Source organism: Microcaecilia unicolor, chromosome 7, assembly GCF_901765095.1.
Source record: "Microcaecilia unicolor chromosome 7, aMicUni1.1, whole genome shotgun sequence".
NCBI classification, from domain to species: Eukaryota; Metazoa; Chordata; class Amphibia; order Gymnophiona; family Siphonopidae; genus Microcaecilia; species Microcaecilia unicolor.
The window spans coordinates 298939622-298964803 of NC_044037.1; the positions used below are offsets into that span (position 1 = coordinate 298939622).

At 45.2% G+C, this 25182-nt stretch overlaps 1 protein-coding gene across 1 annotated transcript in view; it reads left to right on the forward strand.

Annotated features, from left to right (window-relative positions):
- The window catches only part of IGFBP2 (insulin like growth factor binding protein 2), a 90435-nt gene that overhangs the window by 62247 nt on the left and 3006 nt on the right, over positions 1-25182 (forward strand). Inside the window, exons 2-3 of the mRNA XM_030210639.1 lie at positions 13998-14224; positions 20736-20873. Of these exons, the coding sequence (XP_030066499.1) occupies positions 13998-14224; positions 20736-20873 (365 nt within the window). The remainder of the gene's footprint in view (positions 1-13997; positions 14225-20735; positions 20874-25182) is intronic.

Here is a 25182-nt window from a genome sequence, read left to right on the forward strand (position 1 = left end):
GCAGAGTACAAATGTAACAAAAATAAAATAGATACTATTGGAGATTCTACATGGAATGTTGCTACTATTGGAGATTCTACATGGAATGTTGCTATTCCACTAGCAACATTCCATGTAGAAGGCTGCGCAGGCTTCTGTTTCTGTGAGTCTGACGTCCTGCACATACGTGCAGGACATCAGACTCACAGAAGCAGAAGCCTGCGTGGCCACATTGGTGATCTGCAAAGGCCGACTTCTACATGGAATGTTGCTAGTGGGACTCTGGGCAAGTCACTTAACCCTCTATTGCCCCATGTAAGCCGCATTGAGCCTGCCATGAGTGGGAAAGCGCAGGGTACAAATGTAACAAAAATAAAATAGATACTATTGGAGATTCTACATGGAATGTTGCTACTATTGGAGATTCTACATGGAATGTTGCTATTCCACTAGCAACATTCCATGTAGAAGCCTGCGCGGCCACATTGGTGATCTGCAAGGGCCGACTTCTACATGGAATGTTGCTAGTGGGACTCTGGGCAAGTCACTTAACCCTCCATTGCCCCATGTAAGCCGCATTGAGCCTGCCATGAGTGGGAAAGCGCGGGGTACAAATGTAACAAACATAACATTTTGCTTGATTCTACCCGCTATTTTTTCCTGGATACAAATGTAACAAATAAAATAAATATAAATTGAGTGAGATACAATGGCTAACATTGGTTGCTTGGTATTCCCATTATTATGATATTGCTTAAGGGGTCCTTTTACGAAGCTGTGGTGAAAGGGGGCCTGCGCTGGTGTCTGTGCGTGTTGTTGATGCTCGCCGAGGCCCCCTTTCACCACAGCGGGTAAAAGGCAGGTCTTTGTTTCTCTTTAAAGAAATGGCAGTGCGGCCAGTGAAGCCGGACGGCCATTTTGGGGGGAGCACTTACTGCCACTCGTTGAGGTGGCGGTAAAGGCTCCCGCACTAACCCGGCAGTAACCGGGCAACGCACGACATTGCCTAATTACTGCCGGGTACACACCGGCGCTATAAAAAAATTTGAAATATTTTTGCAGCACCGAAATGGCACACACTGGGGGGAAGGGAACTACCACCGCTTCGTAAAAGGGCCCCTAAATTTGTTAGCTTTCCTAATTTTTGTTAACATTTTATCATTTGCCTGCTTATTCTGGCCAGGTAAGACAGTATCCCCAAAATTCTATAAATGGCCTGGGAAAATGGTAGAGGCTATTATTAAAAACAAAATTACAGAGCACATCCGAGGACATGGATTACTGAGACCAAGTCAGCATGGCTTTTGTGTGGGGAAATCTTGCCTGACCAATTTACTTCAATTCTTTGAAGGAGTGAACAAACATGTGAACAAAGGGGAGTCGGTTGATATTGTGTATCTGGATTTTCAAAAGGCGATTGACAAGGTACCTCATGAAAGGCTACAGAGGAAATTGGAGGGTCATGGGATAGGAGGAAATGTCCTATTGTGGATTAAAAACTGGTTGAAGGATAGGAAACAGAGAGTGGGGTTAAATGGGCAGTATTCACAATGGAGAGGGGTAGTTAGTGGGGTTCCTCAGGGGTCTGTGCTAGGACCTCTGCTTTGTAATATATTTATAAATGATTTAGAGATGGGAGTAACTAGCGAGGTAATTAAATTTGCTGATGACACAAAGTTATGCAAAGTCGTTAAATCGCGACAGGATTGTGAAAAATTACAAGAGGACCTTACGAGACTGGGAGACTGGGCGGCTAAATGGCAGATGATGTTTAATGTGAGCAAGTGCAAGGTGATGCATGTGGGAAAAAAGAACCCGAATTATAGCTACGTCATGCAAGGTTCCACGTTAGGAGTTACGGACCAAGAAAGGGATCTGGGTGTCGTCGTCGATAACACACTGAAACCTTCTGCTCAGTGTGCTGCTGCGGCTAAGAAAGCGAATAGAATGCTGGGTATTATTAGGAAAGGTATGAAAAACAGGTGTGAGGATGTTATAATGCCGTTGTGTCGCTCCATGGTGCAACCGCACCTGAGTATTGTGTTCAATTCTGGTCGCCGCATCTCAAGAAAGATATAGTAGAATTGGAAAAGGTGCAGTGAAGGGCGACTAAAATGATAGCGGGGATGGGACGACTTCCCTATGAAGAAAGACTAAGGAGGCTAGGGCTATTCAGCTTGGAGAAGAGACGGCTGAGGGGAGACATGATAGAGGTATATAAAATAATGAGTGGAGTGGAACAGGTGGATGTGAAACTTCTGTTCACGCTTTCCAAAAATACTAGGACTAGGGGGCATGCGATGAAACTACAGTGTAGTAAATTTAAAACAAATCGGAGAAAATTTTTCTTCACCCAACGTGTAATTAAACTCTGGAATTCGTTGCCGGAGAAAGTGGTGAAGGCGGTTAGCTTAGCAGAGTTTAAAAAGGGGTTGGACGGTTTCCTAAAGGACAAGTCCATAAACCGCTACTAAATGGACTTGGAAAAATCCAAAATTCCAGGAATAACATGTATAGAATGTTTGTACGTTTGGGAAGCTTGCCAGGTGCCCTTGGCCTGGATTGGCCGCTGTCGTGGACAGGATGCTGGGCTCGATGGACCCTTGGTCTTTTCCCAGTATGGCATTACTTATGTACTTAAAACTGCGCACAGCCAATTTGCGCATGCAATTTAATTGAATAATGAGCCAGTTAGTGCTGATAATTGGGTGCTAATCAATTATTGGCACTAATTGGCATTAATTGAAATTTACTTAGTTTGCAGAGATTTACGTGCAGCTCCACAAAGGGGGCGTGGCCATGAGAGGGTTATGGGCAGTTCAGAGGCATTTCTACAATTTATGCTCTGTTATTGAATAAGGGGATTTGCCTCTAATTTAGATATGAAGGTTTACACCAGGGTTTACTTGGTGTAAATCTTCGTGTCTAAAAGTTAGGTGCTAATCATCTATATATATAAAAGGCAACCCCAACGTTCTGAAGCCTCCACGGAAGTTGAGGTGCCCGAGATATCCGGTGTGCCCTGGAGTGTCTGCACCGCCCTCGCGTCAAAACGTCATGACGCGTCAAAACGTCATGACGTCGAGGGCGGAGCTATTGACACTCGAGGGCAGAAACGGCCCACAGCGAACAAGGCAAGTAGCTTCCAGGGACGGAGGGAGGGGCCCCTTGCTAGCGCCCGTTTCATTCCGCTCAGAAACGGGCATTTTTTCCTAGTATTCTATAAATGGTGCCTTTCAGTGCCATTTTTAGAAAAGTGCTTAGCACATTATTTTTTCAACGCCAATTGTTCAACGCTATTTATAGAATTTGGTCCAGTATCTCCTACCACTATTCTCTTGCCCTTTACATGTGGAATTTCTGTCCGTAAGGATTCCACATTGCAGTCTGTGTCCCAGTGGCGTAGCCAGACAGCCAATTTTGGGTGGGCCTGAGCACAATGTGGGTGGGCACAAAATTTTCTCTTCCCCCCCCCCCCAGCCAAGCATCTGTTCCCTCTTTCTACCCTCCTCACCCTCATAGCCTATTTCCCTATACCTTTTACCTCCCACCACCAGCATCTTCCTGTCCCATCTGTCTTCCCTCCCCCATTGTCCAGCATTTTCCCTTTCTCTTCCCTACCATCCATTGTCTATCTTCTCTCCCTGGATCCATCTTCCCTCTTTCTCCCCTCCCCCGCTTGTGCATCTCTCCTTTCCTCTGCTCTTCTCCACCTTCTTCATGTCCAACTTTTCTCCCTATCCCTGCCTTGAGCCCCTGGTTTAACATCTCTCTCTTCCCCCCCCCACCCACCATCTCTCCATCCTTCCTTTCCCTCACCTCAATGCCATGTTCAACATTTCCCCTCTCATCTCTCTCCCTCCCTTCCACTTTCATGTCCAACACGTTTTTTTCTCTCATGCCCTTTCCCTCCCTCTCCCCATCCCACCCATATCCAACCATTCTCCCTCTCTTTTCCCTTGCAGCATCTCTCCATCCCTCCCCCTACCTGTCTCACTCCCTCATCCCAACAGTGCTCCTGTCTCTCCCTGACCCCCCCCCCTGATCCCTGCGACTGCTTCCTCTGTGCTGGCCCCACCTTCTTGAAGAGGCGGAAGGCGGGGCCAGCGCAGAGGAAGCAGTCGCAGCAGCATACAGCCCTGCCAGCACGTGGATCCGCTGCAGATAAGCAGCAGAAGAACGAGTAACAACTCTGTGCCAGAAAGATGATGACAACGGAGCGGAGGGCAGCAGCGTAGCGGCAGGACGGACCTGGTGCCGTGCAGCTTTCCTGTACAGGTAGACTGCGGCGCTGCCCGAAGGGGAGGGAGGGCCCGAGGGAAAGAAGGCCTACAGCTTGCACCGTTGCTGGGTGGGCCTGAGGCCAAAGTGGGTGGGCCCAGGCCCACCCGTGGCTACGCCCCTGCAGTGTGTCCTGCAGAATTTTGATTCTGTTTGATTCAGTTTCCTCTTAACATATAGTGTCAATCCCTTCCAATTTGATCCACCCTATCATTATGATATAATTTGTACCCTGGTATTAGTGTTTCATTAGCCATTCTTTTTCCGCCATGTTTCTGAGATGCCTGTTATGTCTTTCTCTCTTTTCAATGCTATAATTCTCCCATCTTATTTTGTAGTCTTCTAGCATTTGTATACAGACATTTCAAAGTGTATTTTTTGTTTGTATCTACAGCTGTTACAGAATAAAAATTGCAAATTTTCTCCGTTGTCTGCTCTTCCCTTAAAGGCATCTGTGTTTTGCCTTTGTTGCAACCTCTCTTTCAGGATGCCCTATCTTCCCTGTTTTGAGAGTGTCCTTCAAAGATCCCTCGCATCAAACCATTCACTCCTGAGGGACTGTCAGCTTTCCCCCAAATTCTAGTTTTAAAAGCTGCTTTACCTTTTTTTTTTTCTTTTTAACGTTGGTGCCAGCAGCCTGATTCCACCCTGGTTAAGATGGAACCCATCTTTTCAGCATAGGCTCTTCCGTCCTCAGAATGCCACTCATTTTCTGACAAATCAAAACTCCCACGTTCCCTGTCCATCGTCTCATTTGCACATTGAGACTCCAGAGCTCTGCCTGCCTCTTGTGTCCTGCCCATGGAATGGGATAATTTCTGAGAATGGTACCCTGGACGTCTGGATTCCACATTTTCACCTGAGAGCCTAAATTTGGCTTCCAGAACCTCTCTTCCAGACTAAGACAGCTGACGCCTCCCCAGCACTGTCTAGGTGACATGTGAGGTCCACCACCTTTACACCAGACAGGCAAGTGACCACATGATCCTGAAGCCTACCAGCCCCCCCAAGCTATCTATATGCCTAATGATCAGATCTCCTAATTAAAATGCCTGTATTAACTCTTCCCTCCTGGGCAGACCTCACTGCAGAAACATCGTTGCTGGAAGAGGATATCGCATCCCCTGGAGAGCAGGTCCTGGCTGTAGGATCCTTTCCTGTTTCAGCAAGTAGATGTTGTCCCGTACAGTGATATCTCCCCTCCAAGGAAACAGAAAGGCTGCCATACTAGAGGTGAGACTTCTGTAACATAGTAGATGATGGCAGAAAAAGACCTGCACGGTCCATCTAGTCTGCCCAACAATTTAAACTCATATTTGCTACTTTATGTGTATACCTGACCTTGATTTGTTTCTGCCATTTTCATGGCACAGACCGTAGAAGTCTGCCCAGAACAAGGCCCACCTCCCAACCACCAGCCCCGCCTCCCCCCACCGGCTCTACCACCCAATCTCGGCTAAGCTTCTGAGGATCCCTTCCTTCCGAACAGGATTCCTTTATGTTTATCCCACGCATTTTTGAATTCCGTTACCGTTTTCATCTCCACCACCTCCCGCGGGAGGGCATTCCAAGCATCCACCACTCTCTCCATGAAGGTCTCCTCCGTATACTTCTGTCTGCTACTCTAGCTTCAAGAGATCAGACTCGTACCTTGGAAGCAAGGAGCTCTTTGCACCAAGTGCACACGTACAACCACTCTCCAACTGGGTCATAATCATACATACAACATTCAGTAGGAAGCACTGGATGGCCCCCATCTCGCCGCTGGACTGCTGTCTGCATCTTAGTATTGGTGAATTCTTTGTTTAGTTGTTCTGTGCAAGTTGATTTTGTATTCTCCCTCTTTCGGTCCTAAAGTGGTCTTTATATCAGTTGGTATAACTAGTACAGCACCCAGAGACTCTTTCCCCACCATTTCTTTCTCCCAATCAGCATTAAACTACTACCCCTGTTATAGTAAATTCAGTTTATGGCACCCTGCGAAGAGTCTTACTGTAGGACTGGCATAGTCACCAGAATTTTGCAGCACTTAATTGTCAGTTGCACTTTCTAACGAACAATAAATAAGTTATCTGCCAGTGCAGTTGGCTTGTTAAGTGATTATAGGGGGTGTTTGTGTTTGTTACATTTGTACCCTGCGCTTTCCCACTCATGGCAGGCTCAATGCGGCTTACATGGGGCAGTGGAGGGTTAAGTGACTTGCCCAGAGTCCCACTAGCAACATTCCATGTAGACGTCGGCCCTTGCAGCTCACCAATGTGGCTGCGTAGGCCTGCGCAGCCTTCTACATGGAATGTTGCTAGTGGAATAGCAACATTCCATGTAGAATCTCCAATAGTAGCAACATTCCATGTAGAATCTCCAATAGTATCTATTTTATTTTGTTACATTTGTACCCTGCGCTTTCCCACTCATGGCAGGCTCAATGCGGCTTACATGGGGCAATGGAGGGTTAAGTGACTTGCCCAGAGTCACAAGGAGCTGCCTGTGCCTGAAGTGGGAATCGAACTCAGTTCCTCAGTTCCCCAGGACCAAAGTCCACCACCCTAACCACTAGGCCACTCCTCCACTCCCAGTGAACCAGTCAAAACTGTGTCCAAATTGAATAGCACAAGTTTAAACTGACTTGGATGTAGTCTGCTCTTGATAGAAAATTCTGCTTACTTGTGTACTGGGCATTAAGGTTATTAATTGGAACTGCTGTGCAAATACTTACATGTGGCGGGGTAAATGTGAGAAGAGGATAAAGAACTTTGCTGTTTGCAGAGCACTGATAAAATACTATGAACTACCATAGAATTTCTTCTGTCAGCAAACCACAAATGGGACCTGGCTTAGTGCGTGTTTTTGATAATCGGTGAGATTGTTTTTCTCTGTTTGACCTGTCAGATTTCCTCCAGCTTCCTTATGCTTCCAGCTCAGTCAGAACTGAGTTTCCTGTTTTCAGCTCCCGAGGGATTGTCCCCTCCCAATTCAGCCAGATTATTACAGCAGCGGTCCCTGGCCTAAGGCACCGTGCACCAGGGTTTTGCAATCGTGGCAGTGGCGTGCCCACAGGTGGGCCTGGGTGGGCCAGGGCCCACCCATTTAGGGCTCAGGCCCACCCATCAGTAGCACATGTTTAGCAGTAGCTGGTGGGGATCCCAAGCACCGCCAGCTGAAGACTTCCCCTTGAGGTAACAAAAACGCTACTCTCCATGATACTGGCACCTTCACATGCTCAGTTTTGAGCGTAAGCCTGCTGCAGACTGCCAAGGTGGAAAGAAGGGTTTTCCTGCCAGCTGAGATATTTGTTTTCATGGTGGTGAGGGAGGGAGAACACTTGGTGCCCACCCACTTCTTGCCCAGGCCCACCCAAAAATCTGTTGTCTGGCTACGCCCCTGAATCATGGGCTGTAAATGCCACTGCTAGGTAGACTTGGGAACCCGCAATTACTGCTCTGATAGCTAGCTTGAAGAGCAGTATATCAAGAAAGTAAACAGACATAAACAAAAATTGTGGATCCCAGTGCTTTGGCCCCAGCCAGCAACTTTTGCTGCAGTGATTGAGCTAAGTGATTTGGGAACAATTTTCTGTGTTATCTCTGCATGAGGACTCATGGTGCCAAACCCATCAAAGGTCAGTTCTGATTCAGCTGGAAAGTGAACAGCGGGCAAAACTGCCAGAAGCCTCCACTACCAGCAACAAAATGCCAAAAAAAGGGAAGGGACAATGTGTGGATGGGATGGAAGGGGAGAGGAGCAATTAGGTGAGATGCCTTCTGATAGGAGAGTAACTTCTGTACAATAAAGTAACGAGATGGATGTTTATTTTATTTATAAAAAATGTCCGTGCTGCCTTTTGTTCCCAATTGGTGGTTCAAAAGTGATTTACAACCAATCGTATAAAACACAATTTAAAATAAACATGCAAATGTGGTCACCCTTGTGGGACTCTTTAACATCAGTAGCAAGTAGTAGAATCCTGAATTCTTAAAAAGTATGTCATGGTAATCCGGTGGGGCGGGAAGGGGGGTGGAGGGGTGGGAGGGCTTGAGTTACGCTAGTTTTGCATGGGTGCGGTGGGGTTGGAAGCGGGTCAGTAAGTGGAGTACGTAGAACCGGTAACGAGTTCAGTGTTAGAGGGTTGGGTACGGATTTTACTATCACAAATGATAGGTTAGGTTCAATGGTATAGGTTAGAGTGGGATGGCCAGCACAAAGGTTAGAGATTAGGTGGTTGGCATGCCCGCTGTGAAGTGTTTAAGAATTAATAAACCATTTCCAGTAAACGGGGGGGGGGGGGGGGGGGGGGGAGAAAAATGTAAAATTCTTGATGATCGGCTGTTTGGTTGTTCACATGGAGTATGATTTACATGTTTATTTTTTAATCCTTCTGTATCTGGGTATGTATGAAACATCATCAATAAAACTGTTGAAATATAAAATGCAATAAAATAACTATATATAAAATAAACAAACTGGGCTTCATATTCAAATAAAGCTGAGCTCCTTGGTTAGGTTCTTAAATATGTCAAAATTTGTGCCCTGTTTTCAACCAGACTCAGGAGCCTTAATCTGAGTTTAGAAGCTTAAAAGTTATGCTTGTAAATTTAGGCTTGCCGTTCGTTTGCCTACACCTATGAGCCTAGTGCTAAAAATAAGTGCAGATGGATGCTAGGCTGCATGTAGAAAGGCATAACCAGCAGAAAAACGCAGGAGTTAAATGCCCTGTACAGGTCGTTGGTGGGGCTCCACCAGGAATACTGTCCACTGGAGAGAGGTTTGTATATAATATACACAGTGCATGCAAATTTATCTCATGAACATTCATTGTGGATATATTGAGAAGCAGAGTGGCTTGGTGCATCCTGAGGACTAGGTTGAGAGTGCCTGGTCTAGAGGAAAGGAAGGACAAGGGAGCTAAGATACAGATTTTTTATTTGTTACATTTGTACCCCGCGCTTTCCCACTCACGGCAGGCTCAATGCGGCGGGCAATGGAGGGTTAAGTGACTTGCCCAGAGTCACAAGGAGCTGCCTGTGCTGGGAATCGAACTCAGTTCCCCAGGACCAAAGTCCACCACCCTAACCACTAGGCCACTCCTCCACATCCACATGTTTAAATACGTGACAGGTGGTATATTCAAACATCTTTTTCAGAGATGTGGAAGTGGTAGAACTAGAAGACATGGGCTAAGGTTGCAGGGTGGTAGGCTTAGGAGTAACATCAGGAGGGTGGTTTTCCCTAACTCTGGGTCTGCATTAGCCTCTGGAGTCCTGTCAGATACAGCAGATTTGTTTGTTTTGCTCATTTTTTTTTCCTGTTTGGTCTTGTTTCCTATTCCTTCTACTGTTTTATTGTATTTTTTCAGCTTTTTTTCATGTTTATTGTAAAATTGTAAGACATAATATATTGTATTATGTGATATTGTTTTTATTATATGTAAATCGCTTTGACAGCATTGCAATTGGACAATTCATCAAATAAACATAACCTTGACCCTTGGTTCCTCTCCCAAAGAAGGTGGTGGGGACAAAACCAGTGCCAGAATTCAGAAAACTCATGGGATAAACACAGAGGATGAAACCTAAATGATCTCCACACTTTAAACAGGTCATAGAGGGGTGTAACCTGCATAGAACGGCAGGTACAACTCTGACTATCTTGATGGGCAGACTGGATAGGGACCATACAGATCTTTATCTGACGTCATTTAGTATGTAAGTATATCCTACACGTATTAGAGACATGTAACTATCTCAATGTGGAGGAATAGCCTAGTGGTTAGTGCAGCAGCCTGAGTGCTAGGGGAATCGGGTTCAATTCACACTGCAGCTCCTTGTGACTCTGGGCAAGTCCAATAGTTGGGAAGTAAGGCTAGTGCCAGGCAGACTTCTATTTATTTATTTGTTACATTTGTATCCCACATTTTCCCACCTATTTGTGGGCTCAAAGTGGCTTACATAGTTCCGGAGAGGCGTTTGCAGACTCCGGTGTGAACAAATACAAAGTGGTGATGTGGTAAGATAAAGTTCATGTGGCACAGCCAAATTAGAGAATCGTCTAACGGAAGAGTTGGGTTTTGTCCATTACGTACTTTAGTTACGTTGTGTTGCAGGGATCAGGCATTTAAGTTGGATCGATGGGGTATGCCTTTTTGAATAGGTTAGTTTTTAGTGATTTCCGGAAGTTAGTACATAAGTACATAAGTAGTGCCATACTGGGAAAGACCAAAGGTCCATCTAGCCCAGCATCCTGTCACCGACAGTGGCCAATCCAGGTCAAGGGCACCTGGCACGCTCCCCAAACGTAAAAACATTCCAGACAAGTTATACCTAAAAATGAGGAATTTTTCCAGTCCATTTAATAGCGGTCTATGGACTTGTCCTTTAGGAATCTATCTAACCCCTTTTTAAACTCCGTCAAGCTAACCGCCCGTACCACGTTCTCCGGCAATGAATTCCAGAGTCTAATTACACGTTGGGTGAAGTTTAGGTGGTCGTATGTCGTTTTTAAGGCTTTTGGTAATGCGGTCCACAGTTGTGTGCTTATGTAGGAAAAGCTGGATGCTTAAGTTGATTTGTATTTAATTTTTTTCAGCTTGGGTAATGTAGGTTTAGATAAGTTGGTGTTGATTCTGATGTGTTTCTAGTTGGTAAATCCATCAGGTCTGTCATGTATCCCGGGGCTTCACCGTATATAATTTTGTGAACCAGGGTGCAGATTTTGAAGGGTATGATCTATTTTTTGATTATGGATAAACAGATATAGTTGAGCTGGCGTGTACTTTGACGTCAACTTCAGTAGTTGAAAATTAAGCCAGTGCTGGGCAAACGTCTATGGTCTGTGTGCTCAAAATGGCAAGGACAGATCCAAAACAACTATGCACTTTGAGTGTTACGTTCAGTTCTGGTCACCGTACCTCAAAAAAGATATAACGGAATTAGAAAAGGTTTAAAGAAGAGTGACAAAAATGATAAAGGGGATGGAACTCCTCTCGTATGAGGAAAAGCTAAAGAAGTTAGGGCTCTTAAGCTTGGAAAAGAGACGGATGAGGGGAGATATGACTGAGGTCTACAAATTCATGAGTGGTGTAGAACGAGTAGAAGTAAATCAAAATTTTTTTAACTCATTCCAAAAGTACGAAGACTAGGGGACACTCGAGGAAGTTACATGGAAATACTTTTAAAACAAATAGGATGAAATATTTTTTCACTCAACAAATAGTTAAGCTCTGGAACTCTTTGCCGATGTAGTAACAGCGGTTAGTGTATTTGGGTTAAAAAAAGGTTTGGACAAATTCCTGGAGGAAAAGTCCTTAGTCTGCTATTGAGACAGACATAGGAAGCAACTGCTTGCCCTGGGATTTGTAGTATGGAGTGTTGCCACGATTTGGTTTCTGCCAGGTACTTTTTGACCTGGCTTGGCCACTGTTTGGAAAACAGGATACTGGGCTAGATGGACCATTGGTCTGACCCAGTATGGCTACTCTTCTGTTCTAATGAGTTTATCTTGTTGGATGGACTATGCAAATGTTTATCTGCTAATATGTACTATGTTACTTTGTAGATTCATGAGTGACATTAGGAAATTGTTCTTCCCCAAACAGGATAGTGGATACATGGAACAGTTTCTCAGGCGAGATAATAGAATGGCAAACAGTAACAATCGAGAAAGCTTAGGGGGAAACGCAGAAGTCTAGCTTGGTGGTAAGGATGTGAAGATGAAGCCTGGTGGCTGTGTGGTATTGCAGCAGTAGTGGAATACTGGCGAATGAGTTCCGTCTTACGGGCGTTTTCTCTCATCATATTCTATATGCAGTTGCATCAGTGATGTGCAGCACAGCTGGAAGTGGGCTTATGTCTGGACACAGTCAGAAAACGTGCTATTGGTGCTATGAAATATTGGCATCTGATTCTGGGTGTTTATAAATTTTTATTTATTTTATTGCATTTATTTTTATTTATTGCATTTGTATCCCACATTTCCCCCACCTATTTGCAGGCTCAATGTGGCTTACAATACATCATGATTAGTGGAAATACATAAGAAAATAGACATTTAGAATTGCAGAAAGATCTTGGGTAACATAATGATGATAGAACATGGTAGTAGTTTAACAAGCAAATATTGTAGTACTGTTCTAAATTAAGTTTAGGGATTTATTTTCAAGTTAATTAGGTGCTTTGAATTGTATTAAAATTCTGTGTGTATCAGTGCTTGCATCGCAAAATTAAATGTTAGGAACATTTTAAGTGAATTCTATTTTATAAATTACCTTTTTTTTTTATTTGTACCCTGCACTTTCCCACTCATGGCAGGCTCAATGTGGCTTACCGTGTTTCCCCGAAAATAAGACACTGTCTTATATTAATTTTTGCCCCCCAAAATGCGCTAGGTCTTATTTTAAGGGGCTGTCTTATTTTTCGGGGAAACATCGGGGTTGGCCCGCCCGCCCTCCGTCGCTCCCAGAACTAACCTTAAACGCCTCCTTTCACCTTCGCAGCAAGCAGCAGCAGGGCAGGCCACTCCTTCCTTCCGTGTCCTGCCCTCGCCTGACAGTAACGTCCGCGAGGGCGGGGCACGGAAGGAAGGAGAGGTCTGCCCTGCTGCTGCTTGCTGCAAAGGTAAAAGGAGGCATTTAAGGTTAGTTCCGGGAGCGACGGAGGGTGGGTGGAGGGGGGGCCCTGCGACCTCGGGTGGGGGGGCAGCCTTGTCCGGCTCTCGGCGGCCCTGCTTTCAAACAAAAATTTGCTAGGTCTTACTTTCGGGGGCGGCCTTATATCTACCAATTCAGGAACACCGCTACTAGGTCTTATTTTTGGGGGATGTCTTACTTTGGGGGAAACAGGGTAGGTACTTATTTGTACCTGGGGCAATTGAGGGTTGAGTGACTTGCCCAGAGTCACAAGGAGCTGCCTGTGCCTGCAGTGGGAATCGAACCCAGTTCCCCAGGACCAAAGTCCACCACCCTAACCACTAGGCCACTCATGCTTTTAAATCTTGCAGTGCAGGTTAATGTGATTCAACAAGTTTAATATTTAATTCCTCCTTATTCTTACAATTGTAAATCTTATTACCTTACAGGTTAATTGGTGGAGAATAGAATATTAGAATCAAAGATATAATTTCCCTAAAAAGCTGGAGCACATGTTCTTATGCTTTCAGTAATTCCCCCTATTCTTAAATATTAATTGTAACATATAAAAAATCCTCCCCACTCTATCCTCACCCAATCTCTCAGTGTTATTCCCTCACACTGTGCTTAGCTGCAACCAGAAGATGTCGGAGGCCAAAGGAGGAGGATTTTCATGGTTTTCCAATTATAACCCGAAATCAGACGCCTATTTTACATAAAAGTTTATTTTTTTACATTATAGAAACAGAGAAAATTACAGCAGATAAAGACAATATGGCTGAGCCAGTCTGCTCATCCAGCTGCTAAGCTGCATAAGCCTTTCCTCTCTCTTGGGTATTCTCTGTGCTTGTCCCATGCTTGAATTCAGATATAGTCCTTTCTCCACCACCTCCACAGGAGTCTGATCCATCCATCTAGCACTCTGAAAATAAACAGGTTACTCCTGAGACTTCCCCCTTTCGCTGCTGTCCTGTGACCTTTCATTCCAGAGCCTCCTTTCCAATGAATGTGTCCATGCATGCTTGTGTGTGTTGAGGGGGAGATGATTCATTGCTTCCCGTTGGATTGAAAGCAGGTGACATCATTTTTCTCGTCATTTTTCTTCTCCCTATTGCAGAGAAGTTGGAAGATCACTCGGATGGCGTTCTGGTGGAAAACCAGGTCGATGGGGAGACGGGCACTGCTGTTGGCGTTGCTTTGGGAAGGGAACTGCCCACAAGAGGTAGCGGGAAGGTGGCGGCTATAAACAGAGAGCGAGCCAATGAGCAGCATCGGCAGATGATCAAAATCGACAAACGCCCCCATAACCCTGATGATCCCAAGAAGATACGTCCGTCTGCCAGGGTTAGTGAATTTAACCCTTCTCAAGAGGTTCTGAATTGAAAATGCAGTGAACTTTGTGAAGAGGGGATCCAGAAAAGCAGAAATACTGAATAAATACTGTTGTGAAGCACTTCAGGGTATAGTCAGAGACTAAGGTGTACTGTAAGTGACGAGCGCAAACAGCAGAGGACTCCAGTCCATTTATGTAAGGGGGTTTAGATGATATAGTCGGACAGGAAACGAACAAGGAGGTAGGATCAAAGTTTTGTTTATTACAGGATCCTTTTACTGAGCTGCGGGGAAAAAGGGCCCTCCGGTAGTGGGCAGGGGCTGTTTTTCCTGCATGTCAGGGCCCTCTTTACCGCGATGGGTAAAAAGCTCCCCCCAAAAATGGCGATGCCGTAAAATAACTCTTACCGCATGGCCATAAGGCGGGGAGCACTTACTGCCACCATTGAGGTGGCGGTAAGGGCTTCTATGGTAACCCAGCAGCCTGATTACCACCAGGTTAGCGCTGCGCTAGACAAAAAAAAAAAAAACATTTTCCAGGGAGTGCTGGAAATGGCGCGTGCTCAACCCGGAACTACTGCCGGTGGATGCGTTGCCCCGGTGGTAGTTCAGTTTTAGGATGTGGTAAACCCGCTCGTGGGGGCTTATCCGCCGCTTTGTAAAAGGGCCCCTACATTTGATATATCGACTTTAAATTGCTTCAACATAGCAGGTCAGAAAATTATACTGGACGATATTCAGCCGGCAGCGACACTGGCATTGAATATCTGGGTTTTAGGTTGACTGCTAAAGCGTATTCGCTTAAGTGCAATATTGAGCCCTTGACTGCATAAGCTTAAAGATAGGACTGCTGTTTATGGAGTCCAAGTTAAGAGGTTATCTTATGCGGTCAAGGGCTGAATATTGGAATTTAACTGCATAAGTGCCAACTCTGCCCCCGGAATGCCCACAAGTTAGTTGTCTTTGATGCAACTTTTGCTTCTTACAGAATCAGTATTTACGCTGACGCCCTGGCCATTTTAAAATCCAGCTTTCCTATGCTCTTTGATGTTTGGGTTTCACCAAGGACCCTCCGTGCACATCTTCAACATCCTTGAAGAGACAACAGGGGCTATGACAACAACTTCAGAAATTTTAGAACAAGGGACAGTGCCGGGCAGACTTCTACAGTCTTATGCCCTAAAGAAATGAAATGGTTTTTTTGTGGATTAATATCTTTCAGATATTTACACATACAGCTTTAGCTGCAGAACCTCTCCCCCCATGTTAATCTTGAGTTTGTTGAACTATGTGCATTGCTTTATCTCTTAATTATGGATCCATATATTTAAATGTCTCTATCATATCGCCTCTTTCCCGCCTTTCTTCCAGAGAATACATATTGAAGTCTATAAGTCTGTCTCCATATGCTTTATGACGGAGACCACTGACCAGTTTTGTAGCCGCCCTCTGGACCGACTCAATCCTTTTTGAAGGTGTGGCCTCCAGAATTGCTTACAGTATTCAAAATGGGGCCTCACCAGAGACTTAACACAAGGTGCGACTGCACTTCAAATACCGTTTGCAATTCTGGTCACCGCATCTCAAAAAATATATAGCTCTTCAGCTTGGAGAAAAGACGGCTGAGGGGAGATATGATAGAGGTATATAAAATACTGAGTGGAGTGGAACGGGTAGACGTGAATCACTTGTTTACTTTTTCCAAAAATACCAGGACTAGGGGGGGCACGCAATGAAACTACAAAGTAGTAAATTTAAAACGAATCGGAGAAAATATTTCTTCACTCAACGTGTAATTAAACTCTGGAATCTGTTGCAAGAAAATGTGGTAAAAGCCGTTAGCTTAGCAGGGTTTAAAAAGGTTCGTATAATTTCTTAAAAGAAAAGTCCATAAGCCATTATTAAGATGGACTTGGGAAAGCCCACTGCTTATTTCTAGGATAAGCAGCACAAATAGCAAAAAGAAGCACCAAGAGCCTTCAAAAAATGGGACACAGTTCCTTTAATCATGTGACTTGAACATCAGTCTTTCCTTAGTGACCCGATACGGGCCATGTTTCAATGCACAGTGGCTGCATCAGGGGTCAGTTAGGTTGTGACATCTAAGAAGCAACGGAACTTTCTCCTTTAAAGATGACGAGTTGAATAATTATCTTTGTGTATCAGATCTTTCACCATGCCTAACAACCTTACATAAGTAATGCCACACTGGGAAAAGACCAAGGGTCCATCAATCCCAGCATCCTGTCCACGACAGCGGCCAATCCAGGCCAAGGGCGCCTGGCGAGCTTCCCAAACGTACAAACATTCTATACATGTTATTCCTGGAATTGTGGATTTTTCCCAAGTCCATTTAGTAGTGGTTTATGGATTTGTCCTTTAGGAAACCGTTTAACCCCCTTTTAAACTCTGCCAAGCTAACCGCCTTCACCACGTTCTCCGGCAACGAATTCCATAGTTTAATTACGCGTTGGGTGAAGAAACATTTTCTCCGATTTGTTTTAAATTTACTACACTGTAGTTTCATCGCATTCTCCCTAGTCCTAGTATTTTTGTAAAGCGTGAACAGACGCTTCACATCCACCTGTTCCACTCCACTCATTATTTTATATACCTCTATCATGTCTCCCCTCAGCCGTCTCTTCTCCAAGCTGAAAAGCCCTAGCCTCCTTAGTCTTTCTTCATAGGGAAGTCGTCCCATCTGCGCTATCATTTTAGTCGCCCTTCGCTGCACCTTTTCAAATTCTACTATATCTTTCTTGAGATGCGGTGACCAGAATTGAACACAATACTCAAGGTGTGGTCGCACCATGGAGCGATACAGCGGCATTATAACTTTGCTGTGGGAAGGGCCTAAAATACCACCTTGGTCTAAACAGCACCATTAGCCACTTTCAAGGTGTTAGGCATGGTGAAAGATCTGCTACACAAAGATACTGGATGGTAGAAGGGGAGAAAGACGAGAGACGGGATGCAAGTTGGCAGGGGGAGAAAGAGATAAGAGAAGATGCTGGATAGGAGGGGGAGAGGAAAGGGTTAATGAAAAACTGGGAATGAGAAGGAGAATGGGAGAGCCAGAGTGAGGGAAAGAGATGGAAAGCTAGGTAGATGCAGTAAAAAGAGGGAGATTGAAGACTGGAATAATAGAAATAAAATCTGAATGGATAGGCAAGAAAAAAAATGGAAGAAAGCTGAAATGAACAAATCAGTTTGGAGTTAGTTGTAGTGGAAGAGGTGAAGAAGACAAACGGACAGGAGACCCTTGGAAAGAGAGTTAAAAGAAGATAGGAAAGCAGAAACTGGGACCAACACAGTTGGAGAAATTAAAGCAAAGGTAGAAAAAAATATATTTTTAATGTAGGATGAAGTAATGTGGAAGCTATTTTAGTCCACTTCAAAAAATTTATAAACATAAAAAAATAAATAAAAAAATAAGGTGACGTATTGGATTAAATACACTTTTTGACTAACCTTTGGACACCAAAACCTACTTCTTCAGGTCGGGACAGTGCACCGCGGTTATAATATTCTTGTCCTGACTTAAGAAAGGAGCTTTTGGCCTCCGAAAACTAGTTAAAAAACGTAAGGAGTTAGTTCAATAAGAAGATATCATCTTATTTTCTGTTTTGGTTTTATTTGTTAATTTATAATGTAGCAATTGAAATACGTCAGCTTTTGAAATTTACATCTGCTGTTTTTATATTTTGCACAGTACAAAGGAACGTGTCAGCGTTTTTCTATTTCTTTGGCTTTGCATTGTATGCAGAGTATGGCTTCTTTGGGGTTCAGTTTAATTTTTGTCTGTTTCTGTTTTTAGTTTGTGGTTACTTTATTCTATACTTGATGAGGGTCTACCTGTGTTCACGTATGAAAAAGGCTTGGTATTCTGTTAGCATCGAATGTCTGTATGGAATTGATCTGGACCAATTCAGCTTGTTCAGCTTCATAATAAGTCGCCCATTGCGATGTCACGGTGCTGTTTTTCCTAGGAGGGCTTTGGGCGACCCCTGGAAGTTAGTGTTATAGTATGGTAGAATTGCTTTATAGCTCCTGAATGATTTTGTAGGGTTTTGCCTCTTTCAATTGTAGCTCAGTGAGAGTTGCATTCAAGTACGGTCGGTATTTTCCTGTTTCTGGAGGTCTTACAAATCTGTGATAAAGTACATGTATATATTTCCAGAATACTGCAAATGTTATTCTGTTTGTTTTATTTTGGTACACTAATTTGATATTTATTTTTTGGAACATAACTCCTGGAGTGTATTTATGGTGCAAATTAGAGGTACTGGAGCCACTGAGTGAAAGGCCAACTTCTTTGCAGTGTTGAAAAGTGCTCCATTATCCTTTCAATGCTGACATAGGTTCCCCCCCCCCCCCCCAACACACACACACTCACACTCCAAAGATTTTAACTTGCTGTGTTCCATTCCACTCTGTCCCATACCCTGACCCCTAGCACCACCCCGTAACCTCACCTAGCTGCCTACTTTAGCCTCCCCAAACAGGTGAGTCACAGACCACCTACAGTGGTGGAAATAAGTATTTGATCCCTTGCTGATTTTGTAAGTTTGCCCACTGACAAAGACATGAGCAGCCCATAATTGAAGGGTAGGTTATTGGTAACAGTGAGAGATAGCACATCACAAATTAAATCCGGAAAATCACATTGTGGAAAGTATATGAATTTATTTGCATTCTGCAGAGGGAAATAGGTATTTAATCCCTCTGGCAAACAAGACCTAATACTTGGTGGCAAAACCCTTGTTGGCAAGCACAGCGGTCAGACGTCTTCTGTAGTTGATGATGAGGTTTGCACACATGTCAGGAGGAATTTTGGTCCACTCCTCTTTGCAGATCATCTCTAAATCATTAAGAGTTCTGGGCTGTCGCTTGGCAACTCGCAGCTTCAGCTCCCTCCATAAGTTTTCAATGGGATTAAGGTCTGGTGACTGGCTAGGCCACTCCATGACCCTAATGTGCTTCTTCCTGAGCCACTCCTTTGTTGCCTTGGCTGTATGTTTTGGGTCATTGTCGTGCTGGAAGACCCAGCCACGACCCATTTTTAAGGCCCTGGCGGAGGGAAGGAGGTTGTCACTCAGAATTGTACGGTACATGGCCCCATCCATTCTCCCATTGATGCGGTGAAGTAGTCCTGTGCCCTTAGCAGAGAAACACCCCCAAAACATAACATTTCCACCTCCATGCTTGACAGTGGGGACGGTGTTCTTTGGGTCATAGGCAGCATTTCTCTTCCTCCAAACACGGCGAGTTGAGTTCATGCCAAAGAGCTCAATTTTTGTCTCATCTGACCACAGCACCTTCTCCCCATCACTCTCGGCATCATCCAGGTGTTCACTGGCAAACTTCAGACGGGCCGTCACATGTGCCTTCCGGAGCACGGGGACCTTGCAGGCACTGCAGGATTGCAAATCCGTTATGTCGTAATGTGTTACCAATGGTTTCGTGGTGACAGTGGTCCCAGCTGCCTTGAGATCATTGACAAGTTCCCCCCTTGTAGTTGTAGGCTGATTTCTAACCTTCCTCATGATCAAGGATACCCCACGAGGTGAGATTTTGCGTGGAGCCCCAGATCTTTGTCGATTGACAGTCATTTTGTACTTCTTCCATTTTCTTACTATGGCACCAACAGTTGTCTCCTTCTCGCCCAGCGTCTTACTGATGGTTTTGTAGCCCATTCCAGCCTTGTGCAGGTGTATGATCTTGTCCCTGACATCCTTAGACAGCTCCTTGCTCTTGGCCATTTTGTAGAGGTTAGAGTCTGACTGATTCACTGAGTCTGTGGACAGGTGTCTTTCATACAGGTGACCATTGCCGACAGCTGTCTGTCATGCAGGTAACGAGTGATTTGGAGCATCTACCTGGTCTGTAGGGGCCAGATCTCTTACTGGTTGGTGGGGATCAAATACTTATTTCCCTCTGCAGAATGCAAATAAATTCATATACTTTCCACAATGTGATTTTCCGGATTTAATTTGTGATGTGCTATCTCTCACTGTTACCAATAACCTACCCTTCAATTATGGGCTGCTCATGTCTTTGTCAGTGGGCAAACTTACAAAATCAGCAAGGGATCAAATACTTATTTCCACCACTGTATAGCTATGTGCATAGTGATTAACTACTCCACAGGCCCCCACCCCCGGGCCTGTGAAGGCTCTCTCTGCAGTATCCCTTGACTGGCCTGGAGCAGAACAGCCGAAGTGGGAATCGGACCTAGATCTCTCTGTATTCCTGTGGGCATCCCAGGACCTCTACTGAAAGTAGCCTTTTGATGCCTTTTAGATGCATTTGAGCTGTCCGGTTGTTAATTGGGACTCATGAGGTATTTAGGGCCAGGCTGGTTGGTTGGCTGTATTAGAAGACCCTTCAATATCATGGTTTTGATTAGACCATACCATGCCCATAGCCTTTGGTATTCCCTTGCTTAAGAAGATCTATTTTCTGTTCTCTTGCTGCTCTGAGTACTTGATTGAACAGATGTTCCCTTTCTCACCACTTGCAGACTCTATGTCAGAAGAATCTAGATCAGGTTCTGGAACGTATCTCCAATATGCACCACCCTGGTGAGGATATCCTGGAGCATCTGTACTCGCTGCACATCCCCAACTGCGACAAGAATGGCCTTTTCAATCTAAAGCAGGCAAGTGGGGTTAGAAAATGCACTGTAGCTTTAAGGAGGCTGAACCTTGAGAAGCTCAGTGTAAATACATGTTCCTGTTTGAATTGGGCAGTATGTGGTAAAGAGGCAGGTTTTAAATAGAGCATGGAGAGGGGACGTCGTATGTCCACGTCAGGACATGTGGAATTCTCATACTATTTTACAAAAGCCTTTGACAAAAATAGAGACTCCTTTAAAACAGGTGCAGGACTGCATGTGAAATTGATTAAAAAAATACAATCTCTTCACTCCCCCCCCCCCCCCCCAACCAACATAGACATAGGAGCAGCTTTCAAACTTGCTGAACCCTCTGCAAAGGGCCCTGATTAGTAGTGGCCTCCTCCCCCCCCCCCCCCCATACCATGTACCCCCTGCCCCTTGCATCAACCTCGTCTTTCCTCAACAACAGTCTCCCACCCCCCAGGTCAGACTGTTCCCCTTGTGTGGAACACCTAGTACCATCCCCCTGGAGCCAACCCTCCTCCTATGGCAACATAACCTCGAGCAGGTCTCTCCCCAGCAGGCCCCCCAACCCTTTATATAGAAATTTGATTCCAGCAGTATTTCCACTAGGGGTCTTGGCAGCCAGGAACATTCCAGTGGGAGTGAGTAGGCGTTGCGCCTGCTCCACTGGACCCCAGGGTTCTCCATGGTAAGAACGGGCTTGGGATCCCAGGATGAGAGGCCTGCTTAAGATTATTTTTACCTCCGGATGGGGGGGGGGGGGGGGTGAGAGCAACATGTGGGGGTTGCAGTAGGAGGGCTGCTTTTATGGAAGGGAATCTTTGAAGGGGAGGGAATCCCTGAAGTCCAGGGGGAGAAGCATCAGGTTGAAGAATGCCATCAGGGTGGTTGTTGCAGTTGGGGAAGGAGCTGGTTCCATGGAGGGGTCTTGGTGTCTTGTCAGCCAGGGTTTGTTCTGGCATTGGGGAAGAGGGATGGGTGGGTGGCGAGGTCAAATGGTGTTGGGGAATGATTTTGGGGCTGCGGATGTTAATGGGGGGAGGGACAGGGCAGCCCATAAATTGGGGTTTACATCTGCCCCTGTTGCTGGCACTTAGATGTACCTCAGGACAGGTGTAAATTCCAAAGGTCTATTTTTGCCATACAGACATGGATTCACTACGTGAAACGTGGAATGCACAACTGTATTGTAGGCCTGCTCAGACCATTCCCTCTCTCAGCCCCCACCCACAGCCCCTTATCTGACGTACTCCGCTTCCCCACACGTGACTGGCCTCTGATCCGAAATGACATTTAAATGCTGCTGTTCACATGTGGCAATGGTCCTAAAATATACCATTTCAGCACCTTGACACAAAACTGTAACTGCTTAAACAAAATCTGAGGTCCACTTACATCAGAGGCTGAGGACGGGTGCAGCATAACCACTAATGAGTTATTCTCTCCTTCTAGTTCCCACTTAGATCATCCCTTAAGTAAGTGAGAAAGTTTTGTTGCTGTGACCTCCACAAAACCAGACTAATGATTATCCTTTAGAAACTCATCAGTCTGGAAAGTCATAGCACATTCTATAGCCTTACCAAGGATGGGGAAGTTTAATACCGGCCTATAATTTCTAAATTTCTTCTTACGTAAGGAAATGGTTTTTTTTTTCTTCTAGACTTGGTTGTGCAACAGCTGTCTTAAGTATATAGAGAGGTGCTGTGGGCTTCAATGGCAGCTCCACTAGTTGGGAACTGGAAAAGGGAAGGGGGATGGGACTTGATATGTCACCATTCTATGGTCTTTGCAACTACATTCAAAGCAGTTTACGTAGTATATACAGGTACTTATTTGTACCTGGGACAATGGAGGATTAAGTGACTTGCCCAGAGTCACATGGAGCTGCAGTGGGAATCAAACCCAGTTCCCCAGAATCAGAATCCACTGCACTAACCACTAGGCTACTCCTCCACTAGCAACATTCCATGTAGAATCTCCAATGGTAACAACAGAATCTCAATAGTAGCAACATTCCATCTAGAATCTTAACCGAGATTGGATAGCAGAGCCGGTAGTGGGAGGCGGGGCTGGAGGTTGGGAGGCGGGGATAGTGCAGGGCAGACTTATACGGTCTGTGCCAGAGCCAGTGGTGGGAGGCGGGACTGGAGGTTGGGAGGCACGGATAGCGCTGGGCAGACTTATACGGTCTGTGCCAGAGCCGGTGGTGGGAGGCGGGGATAGTGCTGGGCAGACTTATACGGTCTATGCCAGAGCCGGTGGTTGGGAGGCGGGGCTATTGCTGGGCAGACTTATATGGTCTGTGCCCTGAAGAGCACAGGTACAAATCAAAGTAGGGTATATACAAAAGTAGCACACATGAGTTGTCTTGTTGGGCAGACTGGATGGACCGTGCAGGTCTTTTTCTGCCGTCATCTACTATGTTACTATGTAATAGTTTCAACATTCCATCTAGAATCTCAAATAGGGAAAGGGAACTGGGATTTGACATACCGCCTTTCTGAGGTTTTTGCAACTACATTCAAAGCGGTTTACATATATTCAGGTACTTATCTTGTACCAGGGGCAATGGAGGGTTAAGTGACTTGCCCAGAGTCACAAGGAGCTGCAGTGGGAATCGAACCCAGTTCCCCAGGATCAAAGGCCACTGCACTAACCACGAGGCTACTCCTCCACTCGCAACATTCCATGTAGAAGCCTGCCCTTGCAGATCACCAATGCGGCCGCGCAGGCTTCTGTTTCTGTGAGTCTGACGTCCTGCAAATAGTAGCAACAGAATCTCCAATAGTAGCAACATTCCATGTAGAATCTCAAATAGGGAAAGGGAAATGGGACTTAATCTACTGCCTTTCTGTGGTTTTTGCAACTACATTCAAAGCACTTTACATGGTATATACAGGTCCTTATTTTTACCTGGGGCAATGGAGGATTAAGTGACTTGCCTAGAGTCTCAAGAAGCTGCAGTGGGAATTGAACCCAGTTCCCCAGAATCAGAGTCCACTGCAATAACCACTAGGCTACTCCTCCACTAGTAACATTCTATGTAGAATCTCAAATAGGGAAAGGGAATGGGATTTGATCTACCACCTTTAAACTGTTGGGTGCCAATGGGTATTCCCTGGACCTTGAGTATCTAGCAATAGTTTTTGCGCCAATGGTTCCATACAGAGAATGAATAGCAGGGGAGACCGGGGGGGGGGGGGGGGGGGGGGCAACCCTGTCTCTTGCCTCTCTGATCCTTGCTTATTTTTAAATCTACTGTTAAAAAAAAAATCCAACTAGACCATCAAGATACACCTGACGCAAGAAATAAAATGACCGCACAATAGAATACTACTACTACTACTTAACATTTCTAGAGCGCTACTAGGGTTACGCAGCGCTGTACAATTTAACAAAGAGAGACAGTCCCTGCTCAAAGAGCTTACAATCTAATAGATAAGAGTGAGACAAATATAGGACAATCAAGCCATTGTGACATCACTGATGAGGTTGGCTCTTAGGCATTGGTGGAATGAGGCATTATGACATCACAATCTCAGCTCTGGATACCAGAGACTGAAACTCTTCACACTAAGGGGGGAAGTGGGCCAAGTATAGGACAGTCAAGCCATTGTGACATCACTGATGAGGTTGGCTCTTAGGCATTGGTGGAATGAGGCATTATGACATCACAATCTCAGCTCTGGTTAAATCACTGCTATATGTAATACTACTACTACTACTTAACATTTCTAGAGCGCTACTAGGGTTATGCAGCGCTGTACAAATTAACAAAGAAGAATAAGAATAAAACAGAACAGAAGATGACAGCTTATCTGTTATATTATCTAGTTAAAACAAATGAGGCAAACCCAGTATTAGAAGCCCCAGCAGACAAGACATTAAGGGCCCTGTTTACTAAGCAGCGTCATAGGTGCGTTAACATTTTAAACGCGTGTTAACCATGTACATGCCTACAGTATCCCTATAGGCGCCTACATGGTTAGCGTGTGCTAAATGTAGGTGCGCTAAAAACACTAACGCACCTTAGTAAACAGGTCCCTATGGAAGAGGTAACTAGTTAGTATAGGCATAACCGTGGGGCCACGGGGGCACAGGCCCCCGTAGATCTGGCCCAGGCCCCCCAACGTCACCTTCGGGTACCTTTGCTGGCGGGGGTCACCAACCTCCGCCAGCCGAAGTCCTCTTCTCCGGCGCGGCCGCATTGCTGATCTGCAAGGCTTCTGTTTCTGTCACAGAAACAGAAGCCTTGCAGATCAGCAATGCGGCCGCGCCGGAGAAGAGGAACGTGCAGGACGTCAGACTCACAGAAACAGAAGCCTTG